We start from the raw sequence: 21174 nt of genomic DNA on the forward strand, positions 1-21174 counted from the left end.
TTATCTTGTAAAGCTGAATATTTGCTAGCATATAATAGTTGCAGTCCAAATCTGCTGGATACAACCCAGGGGGCCACAGTTTGCCAAACCCTGAAATAGATGGAGGAGTATTTGGGGAAGGGCTGATGCTTTTGTATGATTAGGGTATGGGACAGCCTAAAGGAGTTGTCAGTAGATGAGATTGAAAAGGTTGATTAGAGCCTAGTTTTTAAAGGCTTTCTATGTCATACCCAGAACTTCTGCCTTTCCTCTTCCATGGGAAGCAGTTAAAAAAGTCATTTAATCACATTTGCATTTTAGAAAACTCATTCTTGTGGCAATAGAAGGATAAATCTGAGGAGGCCTATAAGGGAAGCAGAAAGGCTTTGTGAAAAGGCAAAACGGGTGGGTCTTGTGTAAGGCACTGAAAAAATGGAATGGAGAATTAAGGACAGACTGCAGACATAACTCAGAAGATAGACTTAACCGTGTTTAAGAAGTAAGAGAATACATTAAGGCTATATTTTACCCAGTTGAATAAATTTAACTGAATGGAAAGCTTAATGAAAAATTCATATGTAAAATATTTGACCTTCATTAAGTTGCTGTGAAGCAAAAATTATTGAACATGTTTTTTAACCTTCAAGTACATTCCTAAAACGTGATGCTTATTTTATTGCTTTTTAAAAAAGCATTTCTATCATTTCTTCAGGATTTTATGTAAAACTTAAACTGTGGTTTTAAAATTTAAAAAAATTAGAGAATCAAAAATGACAAGATGTCATGTAGACCCGGTTTTTTATTGCCAACCATCTGAGACTGGACAGGTTTCATAAGATCATATGACATGATGAAACAACAGGACTTCAAAGAATCACTGAGTTAAATAATGCAAGCTTCAAGATGCCCGTAAGGCTAAGACGTCCACTGTGGCAGACTATTTAATTAGTAACATGTACTTTACAAAACTCACCATTATGTATTTATACAATAGACTGTTAAGATTTTTTAAAAACTGTTTTCTAGTACTGTCAGTTCCCCTATTCACATTTTTTAATGTTTGTGTGATGGACCCAACGGGCTGATGTCTGGGCCATCTCCAGCCAGGGCGGCAGGACCTCTATTACTACTATTAGTACCAGTGTTCCACACTTTATAGGAACTTTTCCCATCATTATGTCACTTGATACTCCTAAAAGCTATCTAATATAGCCACTGTCATTTTTATTTTATAGATTAATATTAGCTCAGAGATGCCAACTTGCTCATTGTCACACAACAAATAAAAGAAGGATCTGAGAGTTAAAATAGGGCCTTACTGATACCAAGTTTCTAGTACTTTCCATGACTCTGGAATTTCCCTACACTTTGGTTTGGTGGTAGACGGTGGCAGATGGTAGAAACAGTTAACTTTGTGTAAAGTGGCTAGCAGAGGGGTTAGAAATTTCTAGAGACAATTCAGAAGCATATGCCAACATCCAAAACAAGATATGCATATCTGATAAAATCTATCCTTGTGTTTTTTTAAGAAGACAAGTGATTTTCTGTGTGTCCGTATAATCTACCATAAGCAGCCTTACTGTTGTTCTTTTACTTACTCAACCAGTACTTTTGTACTGTTGCTCCTTTCCAGGTCCTACTAGAAATGCAATGCTAAGCAAAATAAACGTGGTTCCTGCTTTCATGGGCTTTGTCTTAACAGGAGTGGGAAGCCATTGGCAGGTTCTCATCAGTGGAGTGAGATGATACCGTTGAAGTCACAGATACACTATGTGCTACACTGTGGGTTGATGTGGAACAGGCAGAGTGCGGTCGGGGAGATAAAATGTGTGACTGCTATGTAAACTGGATGAGATATGATGTTGACCTGACTTAAGGTACTAGCAGCAGAGATGGGAAAAGTAGGCACAAGAGATATTTAGGAAGTAGTAGTGCTCTAACTAATTGTATGAGAAAGAAAAGTGTAGTAATCAGTCATCTGTCCTGCTTGCCCAGAACAACTCCAGTTTTTGCCTTTTGTCCTATCATAATTATTAAAAGTATCCCCTTTGACTTTCAAAAGCATCCCAGTTTGGTTGACAAATATATGTTGATCTTGGAAATGAGAGGAAGATTCAAGAATTTTGTCCAGGTTTTTGGCTTGAACACCTGTGTGGATAGTTGTGCCATATACTGAAAGGGGGTTCATTGGAGAAGAGAATGGCATGGGGAGGAGACTGAATTCAGAATGGGTTTGTTGTGTCTAAGGTAACTGTCTTAATTGAAGTGAAGGCATTTAACAAGAACCAGATGACTACATGGGTCAGGAGCTCAGCTTGGAGGCCTGACCCGTCATTAGAGATATATTGATTTGGGAGCAATCAGCGTGGATGGCACCTGACGTGATGGAAGTAGATGAAATCACCACGCCAGAAAGGGTCAAGAGGCCCACTTCCCCGAGGAACTCAAAGCAGCACCTATTTTTAAGGGAAGCAAAGAGGGGCTCACAAAGGAGATCTGGAAAGGAGAGGCCAAGGTCATAAGAAAACTGGGAGATGAGCAAGAAAGGAGAGAGAGCAATGTCGCATGCTATCAAGAGGTCACATACAATGAGAAAAATGTACGTTGAACTCAGTAACTAGTAAGTCATTAGCGACATTGGTGATGGTGGCTTGGTGACATTGTGAGACATAAGCTTGATTTTAGCATTTATTTTTTTCTCATTTTTTAATTTAAATTCAATTAATAAACATATAGAGTATTATTAGTTTCAGAAGTAAAGTTCATTGATTCATCAGTCTTATGTAACACCCAGTTCTCATCACATCACGTGCCCTCCTTAATGTCCATCACCCAGTTACCCCATCCCCCCACCCCTCTCCCCTCCAGCAACCCTCATTTTGTTTCCTAGAGTTAAGAGTCTCTTATGGTTTGTCTCCCTCTCTGATTTCGTCTTGATTTATTATTTTCCTCCCTTCCCCTATGCTCCTCTGTTTTGTTTCTTAAATTCCACATATGAGTGAAATCATATGATAATTGTCTTCCTCTGATTGATTTATTTCACTTAACATAATACCCTCTAGTTCCATCCACGTCATTGCAAATGGCAAGATTTCATTTTTTTTTTTTGATGGCTGAGTAGTATTCCATCCTGTACTGTACACACACACACACACACACACCACATCCTCTTTATCCATTCATCTGTCGATGGACATCTGGGCTTTTTCCATAGTTTGGCTATGTGGACATTGCTGCTGTAAACATTGGGGTACAGGTGCCCCTTCAGATCACATTTGTACCTTTGGGGTAAATACCCAGTAGTGCAATCGCTGGGTCGTAGGGTAGCTCTATTTTCAACTTTTTGAGGAACCTCCATACTGTTTTCCAGAGTGGCTGCACCAGCTTGCATTCCCACCAACAGTGTAAGAGGGTTCCCCTTTCTCTGCATCCTCGCCAACATTTGTTGTTTCCTGACTTGTTAATTTTAGCCATTCTGACCAGTGTGAGGTGGTATCTCATTGTGGTTTTGATTTGTATTTCATTCTTTAGTAGGATGCTTTTTAGCCTCCATGTATTTGAGTTCTTTCCATATTTCCCCTTGTGATTGAGTTCAAGTTTCAAAGCATTGTGCTCTGAAAATATTCAGGGATTGATCCCAATCTTTTGGTACCGGTTGAGACCCGATTTGTGACGCAGGATGTGATCTATTCTGGAGAATGTTCCATATGCACTCGAGAAGAATGTGTATTCTGTTGCTTTAGGATGGAATGCTCTGAATATATCTATTGAAGTCCATATGGTCCAGTGTGTCATTCAAAGCCCGTGTTTCTTTGTTGATCTTCCGCTTAGATGCTCTGTCCATTGCAGTGAATGGGGTGTTAAAGTCCCCTACGAGTATTATATTATTATCAGTGTGTTTAAATTTGTTATTAATTGGTTTAGATAATTGGCTGCTCCCATGTTAGGGGCACAAATATTTACAATTGTTAGATCTTCTTGTTGGATCGACCCTTTAATTATGATATGGTGTCCTTCCTCATCTTTTATTACAGTCTTTGGTTTAAAATCTAATTTATCTGATATAAGGATTGCTACCCCAGCTTTCTTTTGATGTCCATTAGCATGATAAATAGTTTTCCACTCTCTCACTTTCAGTTTGGAGGTGTCTTTGGATCTAAAATGAGTCTCTTGTAGACAGCATATTGATGGATCTTGCTTTTTTTTATCCAATCTGATACCCTGTGTCTTTTGATTGGGGCATTTAGCCCATTTACATTCAGAGTAACTATTGAAAGATATGAATTTAAGATATGAATTTAGTGCCATTGTATTACCTATAAAGTAATTGTTTCTGTATACTGTTTCTGTTCCTTCCTCGTCTATGTTCCTTTTGGGCTCTCTTCATTTAAAGTATACTCTTTAATATTTCTTGCAGAGCTGGTTTAGTGTTCATGAATTCCTTTAGTTTCTGTTTGTTCTGGAAGCTCTTTATCTCTCCTTCTATTTTGAATGACAACCTTGCTGAATAAAGTATTCTTGGCTGCATATTTTTCTCATTTAGCACCCTGAATATATATGCAAGTCCTTTATGGCCTGCCAATTCTCTGTGGGTAGGTCTGCTGCCAGTCTAATGTTTCTACCCTTCTAGCTTAAGGACCTCTTGTCCCGAGCTGCTTTCAGGATTTTCTCTGAAATTTATAAGCTTCACTATTATATGTCGAGGTGTTGACCTATTTTTATTGATTTTGAGAAGGGTTCTCTTTGCCTCCTGGACTTGAATGTCTGTTTCCTTCCCCAGACTAGGGAAGTTCTCAGCTATAATTTGCTTAATATACCTTTTGCCCCTCTCTCTCTTTCTTCTTCTTCTGGGATCCCAATTATCCTAATATTGTTTCACTTTATGGTATCACTTATCTCTCGAATTCTCCCCTGGTGACCCAGTAGTTGTTTATCTCTCTTTTCTCAGCTTCTTCATTCTCCATCGTTTGGTCTTCTATATCACTAATTCTCTCTACTGCCTCATTTATCCTAGCAGTTAGAGCCTCCATTTTTTATTGCATCTCATTAATAGCCTTTTTGATTTTGACCTGATTAGATTTTAGTTCTTTTATTTCTCCAGAAAGGGATTCTCTAGTGTCTTCTATGTTTCTTTCAAGTCCAGCTAGTATCTTTATAATCATTATTCTGAACTCTAGTTCCGACATCTTACTAATGTCCGTATTGATTAGGTCCCTGGCAGTCGGTACTGCCTCTTGTTCTCTTTTTTGAGATGAGTGTTTCTGTCTTATCATTGTATCCAGAGAAGAAAGAAGATGAACGAGAGCACAAAATACTAAAATAGCAACAAGGACCCCAGAGAAATATACAGGAAACAAATCAGAAGAGACCCAAAACCAAAAATAAAAAAATACAAAAGAAAGAGAATATAATCAGACAGGTGAATGGAACAGAGTAATACACTAGATCCTGGGTATATTTTGGTCTGTCTGTTAGAAAACTAGATCCCAAAATTGTAGAGAAAGAAAAACTTATATATATACAGAAATAAAATTAAATACAATGAAAGGATAGAATGTAAAGTGAAAGACTAAAGAATCATGAGGGAAAAAAACATGAATTCTGTATACTGTTTTCCCCAGCGCTGGAGTTTTGAAGTTCTGTGTGATCAGTAAACTTGGTCTTAGCTGGATATTCTTGCTGATTTTCTGGGGGAGGGGCCTGTTGCACTGATTCTCAGGTGTCTTTGCCCCTGGCAGAACTAAACCACCCTTACCTTACCAGGGGGCCAGGCTAAGTAATCTTCTCAGGATTGCTGTAGGTGGCTTTTGTTCCCTGAAGTCTTCCCATGCTGCTTTAGAGGATAAGAATGAAAATGGTGGCCTCTGATCTCCAGCCCCAGAGCCAAAAACCTCAGGGCCCCACTCCTCAGTGCACCCTCACAGAAAAGCAGTCAATCACTCCTGTCTCCCTTGTCTCCATCCACACTCCGTGATTACCCAGCCTGTGACTGAGCATTTTTACCTCAGGCACACGACCCATTTCAAGTCTCCAAACCCTATAGACTCCTGCAGCGGGCACCCGCGCCGTTCCTCCCAGGGAGGGAGGGGGGTCTTGCCCTAGTTCTGCCACTTACTGGGCCCCTCCTCAGAGGGCAGTCACCCGACCATGCCATGGTTCATGATTAATGGCAACCCCGAGCTGAAAGCCCACTCCTGGGCTCACTGATTGCAGTTGGCTTCCCTGCTCCAATACCTGGGAACTCTGCCACACCCAGGCACCCCCAGTCTTCCTGTGACCCCAGGGATCCTGAGACCACACTGTCCCACCTAGGGTTCCACCCCCACCTAGCCACCTGAGCGCCCTTCAGGCAGGGGCGTCCCTCACCAGAGCAGACTTCTAAAAGTTCTGATATTGTGCTCCGCTGCTATATCACTTTCCAATGGCTGGCTAATGGAGACTCCCTCCCCCTGCAGTTTATCTTCCGATATATCGCCTCAGATTAACTTCTCTGCACCTCCTACCTTGCAAAAAGTGGCCGCAGCGATTCTTTTCTTAGATCTGTGGTTGAGTTCACAGGTGTTCAGAATGATTTGATAACTATCTAGCTGAATATGCCAGGGACCAGACAAAACTAAGGTCCATTACTCCTCTGCCATCTTCCTCCCTCTGAGTATAGCATTTAAATTAATGATTGGGAAGTGAGTGTAAACAATTTTCAGAATTACAACTGAGAAGGAAAGAAAGCACTAGTGAAATACCTGGAGAATTTGTGAAATTTACAGGATGATGGTGTCTCTAAAGTTGTTATGAGATCACCTAATATATTGAACTTAGAGGCTTCCACCTCTAATATCCATCATGAAAATGGAATATGATCACAGCTTTTAAATTTAAGTAAATTTGTGTGTTTGGGTGGTATTTGTATATTTTTTTAATCTAAATCTTTTACCTGAAGTTTTCAGGTAAGTTATTTTTACATAGCAGGAGGAAGGACACAATTTATAAGGTCACTTTAACTATTTTGCAAGAAAAAAAAAGCAACACATAAATTTGCTCAATTAAAAGGAAATACTGCCTTAGTTCTTTCTCACTGTCCAAAGAATTATGCTCCCTTTGGCTTCAGAACAATGGGGACTCTTTAAATATTCTTTGACAGATAAAAAAAGGTAAAGATTTATGTCAAAGGAAAGCATTTCTGAAAGAGGTATTCTGCATCGCCTTTGTGTATGTGCATAAATTATAAACAGGGCTCAAAGGTGCAGTCACTATAATAGCTTTCTGCTCTCTTTCAAGAAAATAGAAAATGCTCACTTAGGGGTTACTCTGTGTTTCCATTAATGAATCTTCTAAGCTTGAATGATTTTAAATAGGATATTTATGTTCCTTGGTTCTAGTAGGCCAAGAACTTAGAAAAATATATGTGATTAAAGTATCTAAAGTAATAAATTTACATGGACATTTAATAAAAAATATTAGTAATAATAATAATAATAAATGTCTCAGCTAAAGACTTCAAGGAGGATTCACAATCAAGGGAAAACAGCCACAAAATCGTATGTTCCTAGAGAATTTGATTAGCCTTCTGTCCTCAAGTTTAATAATGATGTTGAAGCTTTGATGAACAGCTCTGCACAAGAGTTGTAATCATGACAGACAAGCACCCTTACTTAACCCAAATGAATGAACTTAGTGTTTTTTTCTTCAACTATTTGGGAAAAATTAATTGAAGTCCAGTGTTTAACAAAGACATATAGACTATGACTTTAAAGTAGTAACACTGTTTTACATAATAGGTTATAAAAGTCTCATTACTTTATACCCTGAATACACTTACTTGCAAGATTATCAGTGCCTTTGGTCAGAAATTGACTTTTATATTTGGCTTTTTGTTTCTGAAAATATGTTTAGATTAATTCATCAGCAAATCTATATTATTTAATGAGACTTACAAAAATTCTTCAATATCTGAATTTGAAATTATTTACCCACCATCTTTATGTCAGTTTTGTTATTTAATTATTAAACCCAGCTAGTATTTTTTTCTTTTTTTTAATTTTATTTAAATTCAATTAATTAACATAGAGTGTATTATTAGTTTTGGAGGTAAAGTTCAGTGATTCATCTGTCTTATATAACACCCAGTTCTCATCACATCATGTGCCCTCCTTAATGCCCATCCCCCAGTTACCCCATCCCCCACCTCCCACCCCTCCAGCAAACCTCATTTTGTTTCCTAGAGTTAAGAGTCTCTTATGGTTTGTCTCCCTCTCTGATTTCGTCTTGATTTATTTTTCCCTCCTTTCCCCTATGTTCCTCTGTTTTGTTTCTTAAATTCTACATATGAATGGAATCACCACATGATAATTATCTTTCTCTGATTGACTTATTTGCCATGTCGTTGCAAATGGCAAGATTTCATTTTTTTTATGGCTGAGTACTATTCCATATATATGTATATATACCACATCTTCTATATCCATTCATCTGTAGATAGACATCTGGGCTCTTTCCATAGTTGGCTATTTTGGACATTGCTGCTATAAACATTGGGGTGCATGTGCCCCTTCGGGTCACTACATTTGTATCTTTGGGGTAAATACCCAGTAGTGCAAATGCTGGGTCATAGGGTAGTTCTATTTTCAACTTTTTGAGGAACCTCCATACTGTTTTCCAGAGTGGCTGTACCAGCTTGCATTCCCACCAACAGTGTAAGAGGGTTCCCCTTTCTCTGCATCCTCACCAACATTTGTTGTTTCCTGACTTGTTAATTTTAGCCATTCTGACTATAAACCCAGCTAGTATTTTAAGACTGCCTGTTCATACTTCGTGATCAGAGTTTATATTTGCACCTGTGTATATTCTGAAGTTTGGTGGGCTTAGCAGTTCTGAAAATTTTTAGGAGATACGTGCTACTTATGGCATAATATCTTTAGAAAAGTATCTCATAATTATATGTTTTGTCGAATAAAAATGTATATTAAATATATACTTACCTCATTGAATAAGAACTGATCTTTCAATGAGTTTCAGAAACATTTAATTCTGTGAGATACGTCAAATCACAAAGCAATCATTGTTACTCTCGGAAAGCCAAGCATAACCTAGAACCTAGTGAGAATAAGCATTAATTAATGAATAATGATGATTTGTTGCATGCCACTAAGTTTTTTCTAGGGATTTCTACATCAAACATTCTGTCTCCGTATTTGAAGCAGGAACTCTTTAAACCAATCCAATTGAGAATTACAAACAACATATATTCTCTTTAGCTTTATATCCAACTTTGAAATATATTCCACATGTTTTCATACACACTGATGTGTATGTATTTCTAAAATTGTTCTTGGGAAAGAAGAGATCTCCAATATGTTTAATACATGCTTTGATGAACTGAACTATAATGTATAGTTTGAAATGTGGTAAACATTGAACTACCTCTATTCATAATTAATGAGATTGGAAATTTCCTGAAGCCTAGATATATGGAAAGTGTCATGTCAGAAAGGAAAACTCCCTTGCTTACCAGAAGAAACAAGCTGAAGGCTTGCTCTTCCTACTTGAGAATAACCGTTACCAGATAGACCCATGGGGAAGTTTTGTCCTATCCAATTGAAATAAGATAAATTAAGACAGTTATAGTGAATTGTTTTATAAAGTAAACTGTTTCTTCTAACACTTTCTTCAAACTTATGTTTCCTACTGGTTTTACTTTAAATTGCCATTTTATGAAATGATGCTGATATTAGATATATTCATTATTTTTAATTTCCTACTTGGAAAAATGAAAAATTAGTAACCTTATGTCCGTCTCTTTTGGGGAGAAACTGTGGCAGGTCGGGAAAGTAGAGCAGATATTTAGATGTGCAGATATGCAGAACCTGGAGTGAAAGCATGGGGAGGGGGTTCGGAAGCCAAGACAGAGAGTCTAAAGAAGAAAGAATTGAAGGGCGCCTGGGTGGCTCAGTTGGTTAAGCGACTGCCTTCGGCTCAGGTCATGATCCTGGAGTCCCTGGATCGAGTCCCGCATCGGGCTCCCTGCTCGGCAGGGAGTCTGCTTCTCCCTCTGACCCTCCCCCCTCTCATGTGCTTGCTCTCTCTCATTCTCTCTCTCAAATAAATAAATAAATAAATCTTTAAAAAAAAAAAAAAAAAAAAAAGAAAGAATTGAATATAGAACAATAGTTTTTAAAAGGAATTTGTAAATTATCCATTGGAAAGGTATGAGGTTAAATTTAGGGGCTCATTTGTTCATTCAGCCACCATCTCCTCACACTGTGGTGGATGCTTTAAGGCAGTTTCCCAAATGTGCCTAATCCTAGGAGTCACCCATACTCTTGTCACCCAGATTCTTAACAGGAGGGACTATGGATCTGGAAACATTGAGAAATGCTGTTTTAGAAGATAGAAGATGTGTTAGATTTTGTTACTCTTCTTGAGCAATTTATAATCTATCCTTATCTCTCTATGCCTCAGTTTTTCTATGGGGAAAAATGTAAAATAATACTTTTCTTGCCAATTTTCAAGGTTAATAAGGTAAAAGGAAAATATCTTCAGAGGGTTAGTGGAACTTGTAAATTGACTAATAAGGTTTATGCTTTTGATTGTGTGTATATGTGGGGGATGGTGGTGACTTTGAGAAAGAAGGATAGTTAGAAGTATAATGAATGGATAAAGAAGATGTGTGTATATATATGCAATGGAATATTATTCAGCCACCAAAAAGAATGAAATCTTGCCATTTGCAATGACATGGATGGAGCTAGAGTGTATTATGTAAGCAAACCAAGTCAGAGAAAGGTAAATACCATATGATTTCACTCATATGTGGAATTTAAGAAACAAAACAGATGAACATATGGGAAGGGGAGAAAAAAGAGAGGGAAGCAAACCATAAGAGAGTCTTAACTATAGAGAACAAACAGGGTTGCTGGAGGGAGGTGGGCAGAGGATGGCACTTTTTGTGGGGCACCTGGGTGGCTCAGTCAGTTAAACATCCTTCTCTTGGTCTCAGTTCAGGTCTTGATCTCAGCGTTGTGAGTTCAAGGCCTATGTTGGGCTCCATGCTGGGCGTGGAGCCTACTTTAAAAATGGCGGGCGGGGGGGGGACACTTGTGATGAACCACTAAATTCTACTCCTGAAACCAATATTACACTATATGTTAACTAACTAGAAATTAAATAAAAAAGAAATTGGAACAAAAAAAAGAATTTTGGGGGGGAAGAATTTTTAAAATAATAATAAAACAACTTTATCTTTTCAAAGTTCTGTTTCCCAAGTTTATTATCTGGGTTTTATTTTTAAAGAGAATGTGAAATATTCCTTGATGTATTTGTTTTTTCTTTTCCTCCAAACCAGCTATTCCTTTCAAATCTTGTATATCAAATCATAAACTGACACCTCCACTAGTTATTTAACCTAACCTCTTGTGTCCCAGGCAAGTGTTATTGACAAGTACTGTGAAGGGCCAAGCACAGCACCAAGTGCCTGAGTTCAGAAGTGTTTGCTGAATGAGCCAGCAAACAAATGAATCCCTAAATCTGACACCATCTCTTTCCATATTCTAGGCTAAAAATCTTGTGTCTGACTTCTACAGACATTTGGAGAAAAATAGTTCACCATTCCCTCTGATAGTCTTTACTAGGTTTTGTTTTATTTTTATGTGTTGACAAAATCCCTATTCAGAAGGCTTTCCCCTTATCTCTACCCTAACTCTCTTATGCTGTAGTTCAGCATGCTTTTGTATTTATATATCCAGGTTATTTATATTCAAATAAAATAAACAAATTCTCTTTTGGTAGTAATTTTTGGCTGGGACTAATTTTCATTTCTATGATAATTAGCTGCTTTCAGTAACTTATTTTTTAAATTCATTTAGCAGCAGCAACAGAAGAACCAGAAGTGATTCCAGACCCAGCCAAGCAGACAGACAGAGTGGTGAAAATAGCAGGAATTAGTGCTGGAATTCTGGTGTTCATCCTCCTCCTCCTAGTTGTCATACTAATTGTAAAAAAAAGGTAAGACCTGATTTTGTTCTGTCCCATTCACCTACCATTTATGTCACTAGTTTTCAAATACTGTTTTGTTTCCTTGAGCTCCTTTGAAATAGAACAAACAAGAAGGATTGAATTTTGACAGTGTTGCCAGCATCTGAGTCTGTTTCTCCTGACTTTTAAATAAATTCCTATCGGTTCTTTGCAGTTTAATTTTGGATATAAACATATACTTTTTGTCAAATTAACTTTGAAAGTAATGTATGAATTTAAATTTCTCAAATGCAGAGACACTTGAGATACTCATTTATCTTTTATTTTGAAATGTTATTTACTAATAATGGCAAAAGTATTTATTATGATGCTTGGATTATGGTCTGTGAATTAGTTTGTACTCTTACTCTATTTTTCTAAATGTTGACTACAAGTAAGATATGAAAAGAATCTAAATATTATTTTGTGAAATTGCATATTAAATATTCACTGACTAAATATTTCAGCACATTAATATGAAGAGTCTCTTTTTTTTTTAATTGAGCATTAGTCTTTTATACAATATCAACCAATATCGCCATCTTCTGGAATTCTATGAAGATATTAAGACCTAGGAATTGAAACTGAACTCTACTCAGGAGATTAAAGTATACTCTGTTGAAAAACGTTTTGAAGTATATAGTCTTTATAACTTGAACTTCTTTCCATTCTATAAAATGTCATTATCTAAAAGGCGTTATCTTAGAAACTGATACAACTCTCTTATCCTTCCAATCATATGTTTTAGATTATACTGCAGTTTAGAAGGACTTTTAAACAAGTCTTTACATGCAGAGTACAGTCCTAAAATAGCTTTTTGTATAGAAGTGTTTAAAATTTATGATTATATCGAATATTAAATGATGTTGCTTACATTACATTAAATCATATTCTATTAGGATTGTTTTATACTCAAAATAAATCATTAACAATATAGATAAGACTCATACTACATGTTTAATCATTCCATCAGAGTTTATTTTAATGTATTGCCTCTTTACAATTATCCCCTGGAGATATATATGTTGGAGAAGACACATCTGCATTAGAAACATTAGGTATGCATTATAGTGTTTTGTGTTAAATTAGCTACATACGTGCTTTCCCTAATAGTGCTTTCTCTTTTTGCTGTTGTCTACCTCTGTGGTTGGAGAATACATCATGATTGAGATAGGAAGGTTTAAGTATTTTAGTAATATGAATTTGCCAATTAAGATCAATAAAATGGCTGATTGTAACCTTTTAGATCTTATGTCTCTATTTAGTTTAAATTTATATTTGCAGAGTTAACTAAACTGTTTAGAGAGTTAACTAAACTTTGCTTCACAATTATAAAACTATTCCAGTCCCTTCAGATTGGAAATGAGAGCATGAAATTGGCCTCTGATTATGTCCTCACTCAGTTAGAATTGGGTTAAACTTATTGGTTTTATTTGTTATTTATTCAACACTTATTTGTTATTGTAGCCTTCCTTATCCATGGCCCTCTGTTTCAGAAATAACAAGAAAAAAATTGAAACATAAATTTCCTAAAGTAAACCAAAATAATCTCTAAGCATGATTATTTTTGTGTGGGTAAAATGCTCTGACAACTGTCTAAAATTGCATAATGTACAAATTTTTTTTCTGGTTCATATTTTAAATGGTTGGCCTCTCTATTAGAATGCTTAATGTTTGACTTTTCATAATTATGCATTAATTGATTGTCTTTTGGTAGAGAGTATTCCAGGGCTTTTGTTTCTCTTCCTCACCACAACCTTTATGACTAGGAAAAGTTGCAATTTTATAGACAGAGAAAGTTACATATTTAGGTATACTTCTTTCCAGTATATAATACTAGAACTAAATTACATGAATCCCTTATCTAAGCAACTTTGTAATGACTTTTACTCATATGTAGTATGTCTCACATGTATCGTGTATGATTTAGTAACAAATATGTTTATTATACATACACAAAGGCATAGATTTTATCACCGTATTGCATAGTATCAAGCTTAATCAATTTTAGTATATAATGTTTCCCTTTTAATACACAAATTTATAACAAAAATAATGTAAAAGCAAACTATTTTAGTCTCTTACAGTCTTTGTTTTTATGGGAAATTAAGTTTCTCAAGACTTTATCCCTCACTGGGAATAATATACATAGGTATATTTCTCATGTTGAAAAAAGTTCTATGCACTTTTTAGTTTTGTGTAAAGATATGGTTTGGAATTCAATTTAGTAAAATTCTACAGCTGAGGGTATATATAAAGTAAGTTTTTAGGCTAAGAAAAGGGATAGCGCATCTCTCAAAACGCAATGTCATTTTTTTTTAATTTAAACGCTGTTGAATTATTTCCAAATGTATGCCATTTTTTCATTGGTTATGTATTATATTTTAAATGTGCAGCATGAATACATTATTAATTCCCAGCATAAATTTGAAATTATGTTTCAATACAGTAAATGTTTGTGTATGATATCATGATCACATACATCTACTGTGGAAATATCTCCGTGTATTTATAGTGCATGGGGCATATGTATATTCACACAATATATGTATGTACCCCTGTACCATTAAGATATAACAATTTGTTTAGAAATTTAGATGTCACTCTGCATATATTCTATATTAACTTAATAGATATTTATGTTTTGTATCTAAAGAAAAATAGTCAATTTAGTGTAAAAGTTCTATACACAGCAGTTCCATCTGTCATGGCTTTTCGATGGTAATGGATAATATTATGCTTAACTGCATGTTGAAATACACAATCCATTTAATTTTTAAATTTTTCTGGCAGCAAGAGAAATACCAGCATGTATTTTAAATTTTATTTTTCTATTGCATATCTGTCTAATTGCATGGCAAAAAAATATCTAACCAAATGCATGAGCAAATTGAAATGCAAACCAAAAAAAACATGACTTTTATTTTATTTTACTTTATTTTATTTTTTAACACACATTTTTCTGCTTTATTGAATGTGACAGAGTCACGCTTTTCATTCACCATTGCTTCTCTTTTTCCACTGTCTGTGATTTGCTTGCCAGGAGGAGCTACTATTCTTACTCCTACTACCTGTAAGTAGAAAACGGGTGATATACAACTTTACATGTGTTAAAGATGCAGTATCCCTTTTCAAAAAACAAGAACAAAAAAATTTTTAAATGTTTGTGATTTTGGTGATGTTTTCTGGACTCTAAAATATAAAGTTTAACCATTAACTTACTTTGTTAATCTTTTTAAAAAGGGATATTGTATTTCTGTATGTTCAGCTACTTTTAATTTTATTTATAATTTTCCGTTAGTAGCTTTAGACTACACCCCCAAAACATCATTTATTTACTTAAGTCAAACCTGTAACTTATAAACATGATACCTCATACCACAGATCAGGTCAGGTCTAACTGTGATAACGTCTTTCTCCACATTTCCAGGAATCCAGGACGGGTTATCACTTCAGAACACCTTTGGTCTGGCCATCTAGGCAAGCAGTATGCTCTTATAAAAACAAATGGATAAAATGATAATGTTGCAGTGACAAACAAAAAAATCTTTTTAGGAAAGAAAAATTGAGTTGATTTATCATAACTTAAACAGGACAATGATTTTATAAAGCCAAGACCAAAAAGAACGCTGTGATCCTACACAAAACACACCTAGGTGTCCTCTATTTCCTTTTCTCTTCCAAACACTTAGCTCACCCTATACTTGGGTATGGAATGTTAGTTTGAATAAGGACAGAGAATATTGTTCCCTCTATTTCTCTAGTCGTCTTGAGTTTATTACCTTAGATGCCGGGTTATTCATCCAATCCAAAAGAATGATAGCAAAAAATGTTCTTGGACATTGCTTTATCAGTTTTGATTCACCAACTTTTAAGGCTTAAGAATTGTGATTAAGTATGTCTGGGGACATTTATCCCACAGTATTTATTTTACAAGGTAAATTTAAGCTAGCTTTACAATAAAATTTGGTAAGAGTCTCAATGACTGTAACAGAGGTCTGCCAATATTTTAAATATTATAAATGCTGGCTTCTTATAATCTGCTAAAACAAGCAGGTGTATAAACTAACAGTGCTCTTAGCTTATTGTGATGAATCATAATATCCTTGTTAAATCATGTTTGATGAAACCAAAGGTAATTAACTGTACCATTTCATACAATTATGGAACACTTTTCCTCTTTATAGCCCACCCATATATCCACCTGCAGAAGTTTATGCTGGGCTGCTTTGATAATGAAAGTCATTTGCACATCTGTCAAACTCAAGTGGTTGCAAAATGAATTGCTTAACTGTCCTGAAGTGTACCATATATACATACATTATATACATACACATATATGTGTGTGTGTGTGTGTGTGTGTATATATATATATATGTATATATATTGCTGGTTGCTCAGAGAGAGAAAAAGCATCAAACATGTAGGAATCAGTAAGTACATGTAAGAATGTCAGTAAGCTTACCACTAACCATCAGTGTACCTGTAATGTTAGAGTGGGATTGCTTTCTTAGTGGATGGATAACATTTCTTTATTCTAGGCTATATAGTAGGTTATGATACTGTTACTGTAGTACATAGGGCTATTAGCATTATTAATCATAATTTCAAAAGAATGTCACAGAATATGATTTTTAAAGCTTCCTTAAACATACCTAATCTAAATCTAAACATATCTGATCTAAACATACCTAACCTGAATTGGAGATTTTTTAATAAAAGTAAATAAATAAAATTTAAAAGAAAACCAGTTGTGATCTTTGAGCTAAGTTCATTGGCAATGTCATAGTGACCGTCACTCATGATCAAAACACTTAACTCTAATGTTAATTTTTATTCTGTAATAACCTGAATTAAAGCCTACCTCACAGGGTTGTTGTGAGGGTTAAGGTATAAAAACCAAGTTGATAATGCATGGCTGGCAAATAGTAACAAAGGTTATAACTCCCCCCATAATTTGTCATCTAACAAAGGTTTGTGAATCTTAAAAGTCTTTCATTGCCATGAAAACTTTATCAGCCGTACATTTGACAAGTTAATTGCTTCTTATTTTTCCTTAATCACAAAATATACATATAAATTATATGTTTTAAAGTAAAGCCGCAAAGTTTAAACCTGTCTTTTCTAAATGCTTTGAACTGCCCATCCTCAAAATTTTAACAGTATTTTTTAATCCACATTTCAAGTTGTGTTATTTTTATCCAGTTCAATCTCAAATTTTTTGAGGGATGAATTCATTCTTCTTGCCCAAGAAACAAAGATTGGAAGCTATTTCTTAAATTGTTTTTTTTACTCTTTTAACACTTTAAAGGGGCAAAACATTTGTGCTGTATTCACATTCTTTTTCTCAAATTTATAACAACTAATGTTTAATTCCTAGATGCTTCATAATATGTACTTGTAATGTGGCATTTTTAAAAAAATGTCAGCAACTGGGTACAGTGTAACAGTTTAGGCTCAGAACCAGGTCATTCTTCACTTATTATTAGATAAATAGCCTTGGGCAAGTTATTTAACTTGTCTGAGCCTCAATGAACTCATCTATACAATTAGAATCCTCATGCCTTTTTCAGTGGTTGATCTGAGAATTAATTGAATTAACAAGTGAAAAGTGTGATGCATAGAACAGGCCTAATTCATCCATTCAACAAGGATTTATTGAGGGCCTGCTATGTGCTAGAGATGCTGTAAGTGCTCGGAGTAATGGTCCTTCTCTCCGTGGAACACACAACGGGGAAACAGAAGGATACTTGCACTGATACATGGTAAGGATTGTTACAGGCAGAAAACATGGTGCTATAAAAATACCTAGCAGGGGAGCACCTGGGTGACTCAGTTGGTTAAGCGTCCGACTCCTGACAGCTCAAGTCTTGATCTCAGGGTCATAAGTTCAAGCCCTGTGTTGGGCTCCATGCCTAGCTTTCAAAAACAAAAAACAAACAAACAAACAAACAAACAAAAAGCTACCTAGCAGGGAAACCTAACCTGAGGTGGGTTGTACTGGGATCCGAGAAGCCTCCTGATGCAGTGAGACGGAATGGAAGCTAACCAGATACTAGAGGGAAAAAGGAACAGTGTAGGTCAAGGAACAAATACCTTATATGGTGGTCTAGAGGTAAGTCTGGAAAGTCTATAGACTAAAATATGACCTGCTGATGTTTAATTTGCCCCATAGCTGGTTTTGAAAAATAGATCGACTTGAAAAAATCAAAAAATCAGGAAACTTAACATAATATTCAGATTCATGACTTGTCTTTAAAAATAATTTTTAAAATTACTGGGATCAAATGCCAGTAGTCACTTAGGCCAGGTTGCCCCCTAAATGGCTTTCCAGTTCTCCACCATCCCCATCCTTCCATACAATGTCTTAGCACTGGCAGCAGGACTCATCTGTGTTCCCTGTCTGAAGTCAGTAATTTTTGCAGGTTTTTAACATTCACCCTAGCCTAGAAAAAAGAGATAATAACCCTTTCAACGAATACAGGAAATATTCCTAATAAATGATGGTGGTAGTGGGCATGGCAGTGATGGTGGTGGTGGTAGTTCTTGTTATACTTTTGTCATTGTTCTTATTACTAGTACTGTCATTACCATTATTATTATTTCTTTAAAAAAATTAATGCCATTTGCATCCTAAAGCTTAGTTTCTGACTATCTTATTTCAGTGTCAAATCTGTTGTATCACTATATTGGGTATTTTGGGTATGTACCCCTTGAGGCCAAGTACTATTATTCTCAGGAAGGAAAATCCGGAGGAGCTCTCATATTGCCACATTAGTTTTGTAAAAGAAAGGCCCTTGGACGCAAACAACCATTAAATGAGCCTTTAAAAAATATTTGTAGTATATTTACTCTAGTATAGATACTAATGAGAATCAGAAGAATATGTCCTAGTTAATGATCTAGCTGAGGAATAATTCCAAGGCAGCATAAACTGCTGCCATAAACATAATCTGGCTGCTACAGGCTTTTTGAATGCCTTTATTTATATTATATATAAATTGCCTTGTTAATGTGAAATAAATGTTTTATATGCCCTTAATGGTTTTTTATTGCATGTTTTATGTGTAACATTCACAAAGAACCAGAATGTGTTTCACATCCTTGATATATGAGATAAAGATGTCAATATTTGAGTAGCTCAAAAGTCTCACTCTACTAATTTCTAAATCCCCTCAGTTATTTGCCCTGCTGCACTATAAGGCAGTTCTTCAGTTAAGATTCTGCCATGTGGTTCTAAAACACATTTTTAGGATGTAAAAATGGCTATAACTCAAGATTATGATCATTTGTATAATATGTCAACATTATATTTTCCAAACTTTTCTCAGGGTGCTTTTCTTACACGGTATATAATTTTTCCATATATATGTATATTTGCATTAAATCTAGCAGTGGTAAATTCTGCAACTCTCCAGATTAAGTTGGGATTAATGTTATAAATATGCTACTAAATACGTTAATGCTACACATGTTGCATTTTTACTGAATAATAAAACAGAGAATGAAGAATGGGATTTCTTTGTGCATTTTAGTTGGGTGACTCTAGTAAAAAAACTTTAAAAACTAGTCATGTTATTCCCCAGAAGAACTTCTAAAAGGTGATCAAAAGAATTAATTACCTGAAAACCAAAACTTAGCCTTAGCTTACATTTTCCTTGAACAATTTTACTAAGGAAGTATTTATTTATGGCTTTAATAAAGCATAGTTATAATTTATGACTATTTTAATACAAGAAATGAAAGGCTTCGATTGACTGCTTGAATGTTGAAATATCCATATGACAAATAGTTTTATAGCTACCAGCAGATCTTGTTTGAATATACAACCTAATTCCTGAAATTAGGAAACTTAGAGATTCCAAACTACATCTATATGTATTCTTATCCTTGGGCTTTCTTGAACTGCTTACTGCTAGTGTCAACTCTCCTTCAAGCCTCACACTAAGGTTTCCCATTTGTATTTGCCTTGGCAGCAAGCTTGCTAAAAAACGCAAAGACGCCATGGGGAACACCCGGCAGGAGATGACTCACATGGTAAATGCTATGGACCGAAGTTATGCTGATCAGAGCACTCTGCATGCAGAAGACCCTCTTTCCATCACCTTCATGGACCAGCATAATTTCAGTCCAAGATGTAAGTTCTTCATTAAAATTTTAATAAGTGATTTTGAAGCCCTTTAAATCACTTTGAATTCAACACATTACCTTTGAATAGTGAGAAAAAGTAAAACAGAAATGGACAAAACAGCCAGAAGGAGAAAAAGTGATAGGGAATATTATAGAATTTTTAAGAGGACTTGTTTTCAGTCTTGATGCTGGATTTAGTTTAACTGCAGACTGTATGACTTTTATTACTGTATCATAAAAGATATTCATACACTACTTAACACCAAAGCATATGTTATTGCTCTAAGTTGAAATACTTGATTGCCTACATAAAGTTAGTTCGCTTCAGAATTTATTTATAATTATTTTGCCATTTGAGTCTTCTTTCGTGTAAGGTAAAGTTCCCTTAGAACTTTAACATCATAATTCTTTCTGGGAATTATTGGCATGGGTGAAATTACTCTATTATTCTACAAAGACTCCTGGAGAATTTCAGTCATAAAACATTAACTAGGGGAAAGAAGAGACTACATGCTCTTAAGTATCTGATGAGCAATTCAAAAATTTACTTGTACTGGCGGATTGGCAGGGAATGGCAAAATCCATCCATCCATCCATCTGTTCATCCATATTAAAAATTCCTAATGTTGATCTATAAAGACAGGACTTCTAAAACATTTACACTGAAGTACTACCTCATGGCAGATGATTTGAATAATTGCCCCACAATCAATATTACTGTTTATCTTCAGATTTCCTATGAATTTTATATTCTGTTCTATAGCACTGTGTTTATTTTGGTACTTAAATTTTAAGTGAAATTACCTGACTGTTTCTTCAAATCCTCATGTAAAAGTGATGCATGAGGAAGGCAAGTCATGTTTATCCCTGGCCGTGTATACACAGAGGTATTCTTAGATTCCAGAGATTTGCTTACTCCAATTTGAAACATGTATCTAAAGGAAAGAAGCAAACAAAAGAAGTATTATTTCCTATACAGATTATATACATACGGAGTGGTGAGGTTGAGAAAATAAAGTATTTGTAGGTTGTGTGTATTTATGTCTTTTCAGAAAGGGA

The 21174-nt window shown here is 35.4% G+C and overlaps 1 protein-coding gene across 13 annotated transcripts in view; it reads left to right on the forward strand.

Moving 5' to 3' along the window:
• The window catches only part of PTPRK (protein tyrosine phosphatase receptor type K), a 554769-nt gene that overhangs the window by 501199 nt on the left and 32396 nt on the right, over nt 1–21174 (forward strand). For 3 of the 13 annotated variants that reach the window (XM_032407893.1, XM_032407895.1, XM_032407898.1), the window contains exons 14-17: nt 11838–11976; nt 13002–13043; nt 15029–15058; nt 19962–20122. In XM_032407893.1, coding sequence (XP_032263784.1) covers nt 11838–11976; nt 13002–13043; nt 15029–15058; nt 19962–20122 — 372 coding nt within the window. The remainder of the gene's footprint in view (nt 1–11837; nt 11977–13001; nt 13044–15028; nt 15059–19961; nt 20123–21174) is intronic. The other 10 variants (XM_032407899.1, XM_032407903.1, XM_032407901.1 and 7 more) reach the window with 5 other exon arrangements.

This window comes from Phoca vitulina, unplaced genomic scaffold (genome assembly GCF_004348235.1).
Source record: "Phoca vitulina isolate PV1807 unplaced genomic scaffold, GSC_HSeal_1.0 scaffold9, whole genome shotgun sequence".
Taxonomy (NCBI): domain Eukaryota; kingdom Metazoa; phylum Chordata; class Mammalia; order Carnivora; family Phocidae; genus Phoca; species Phoca vitulina.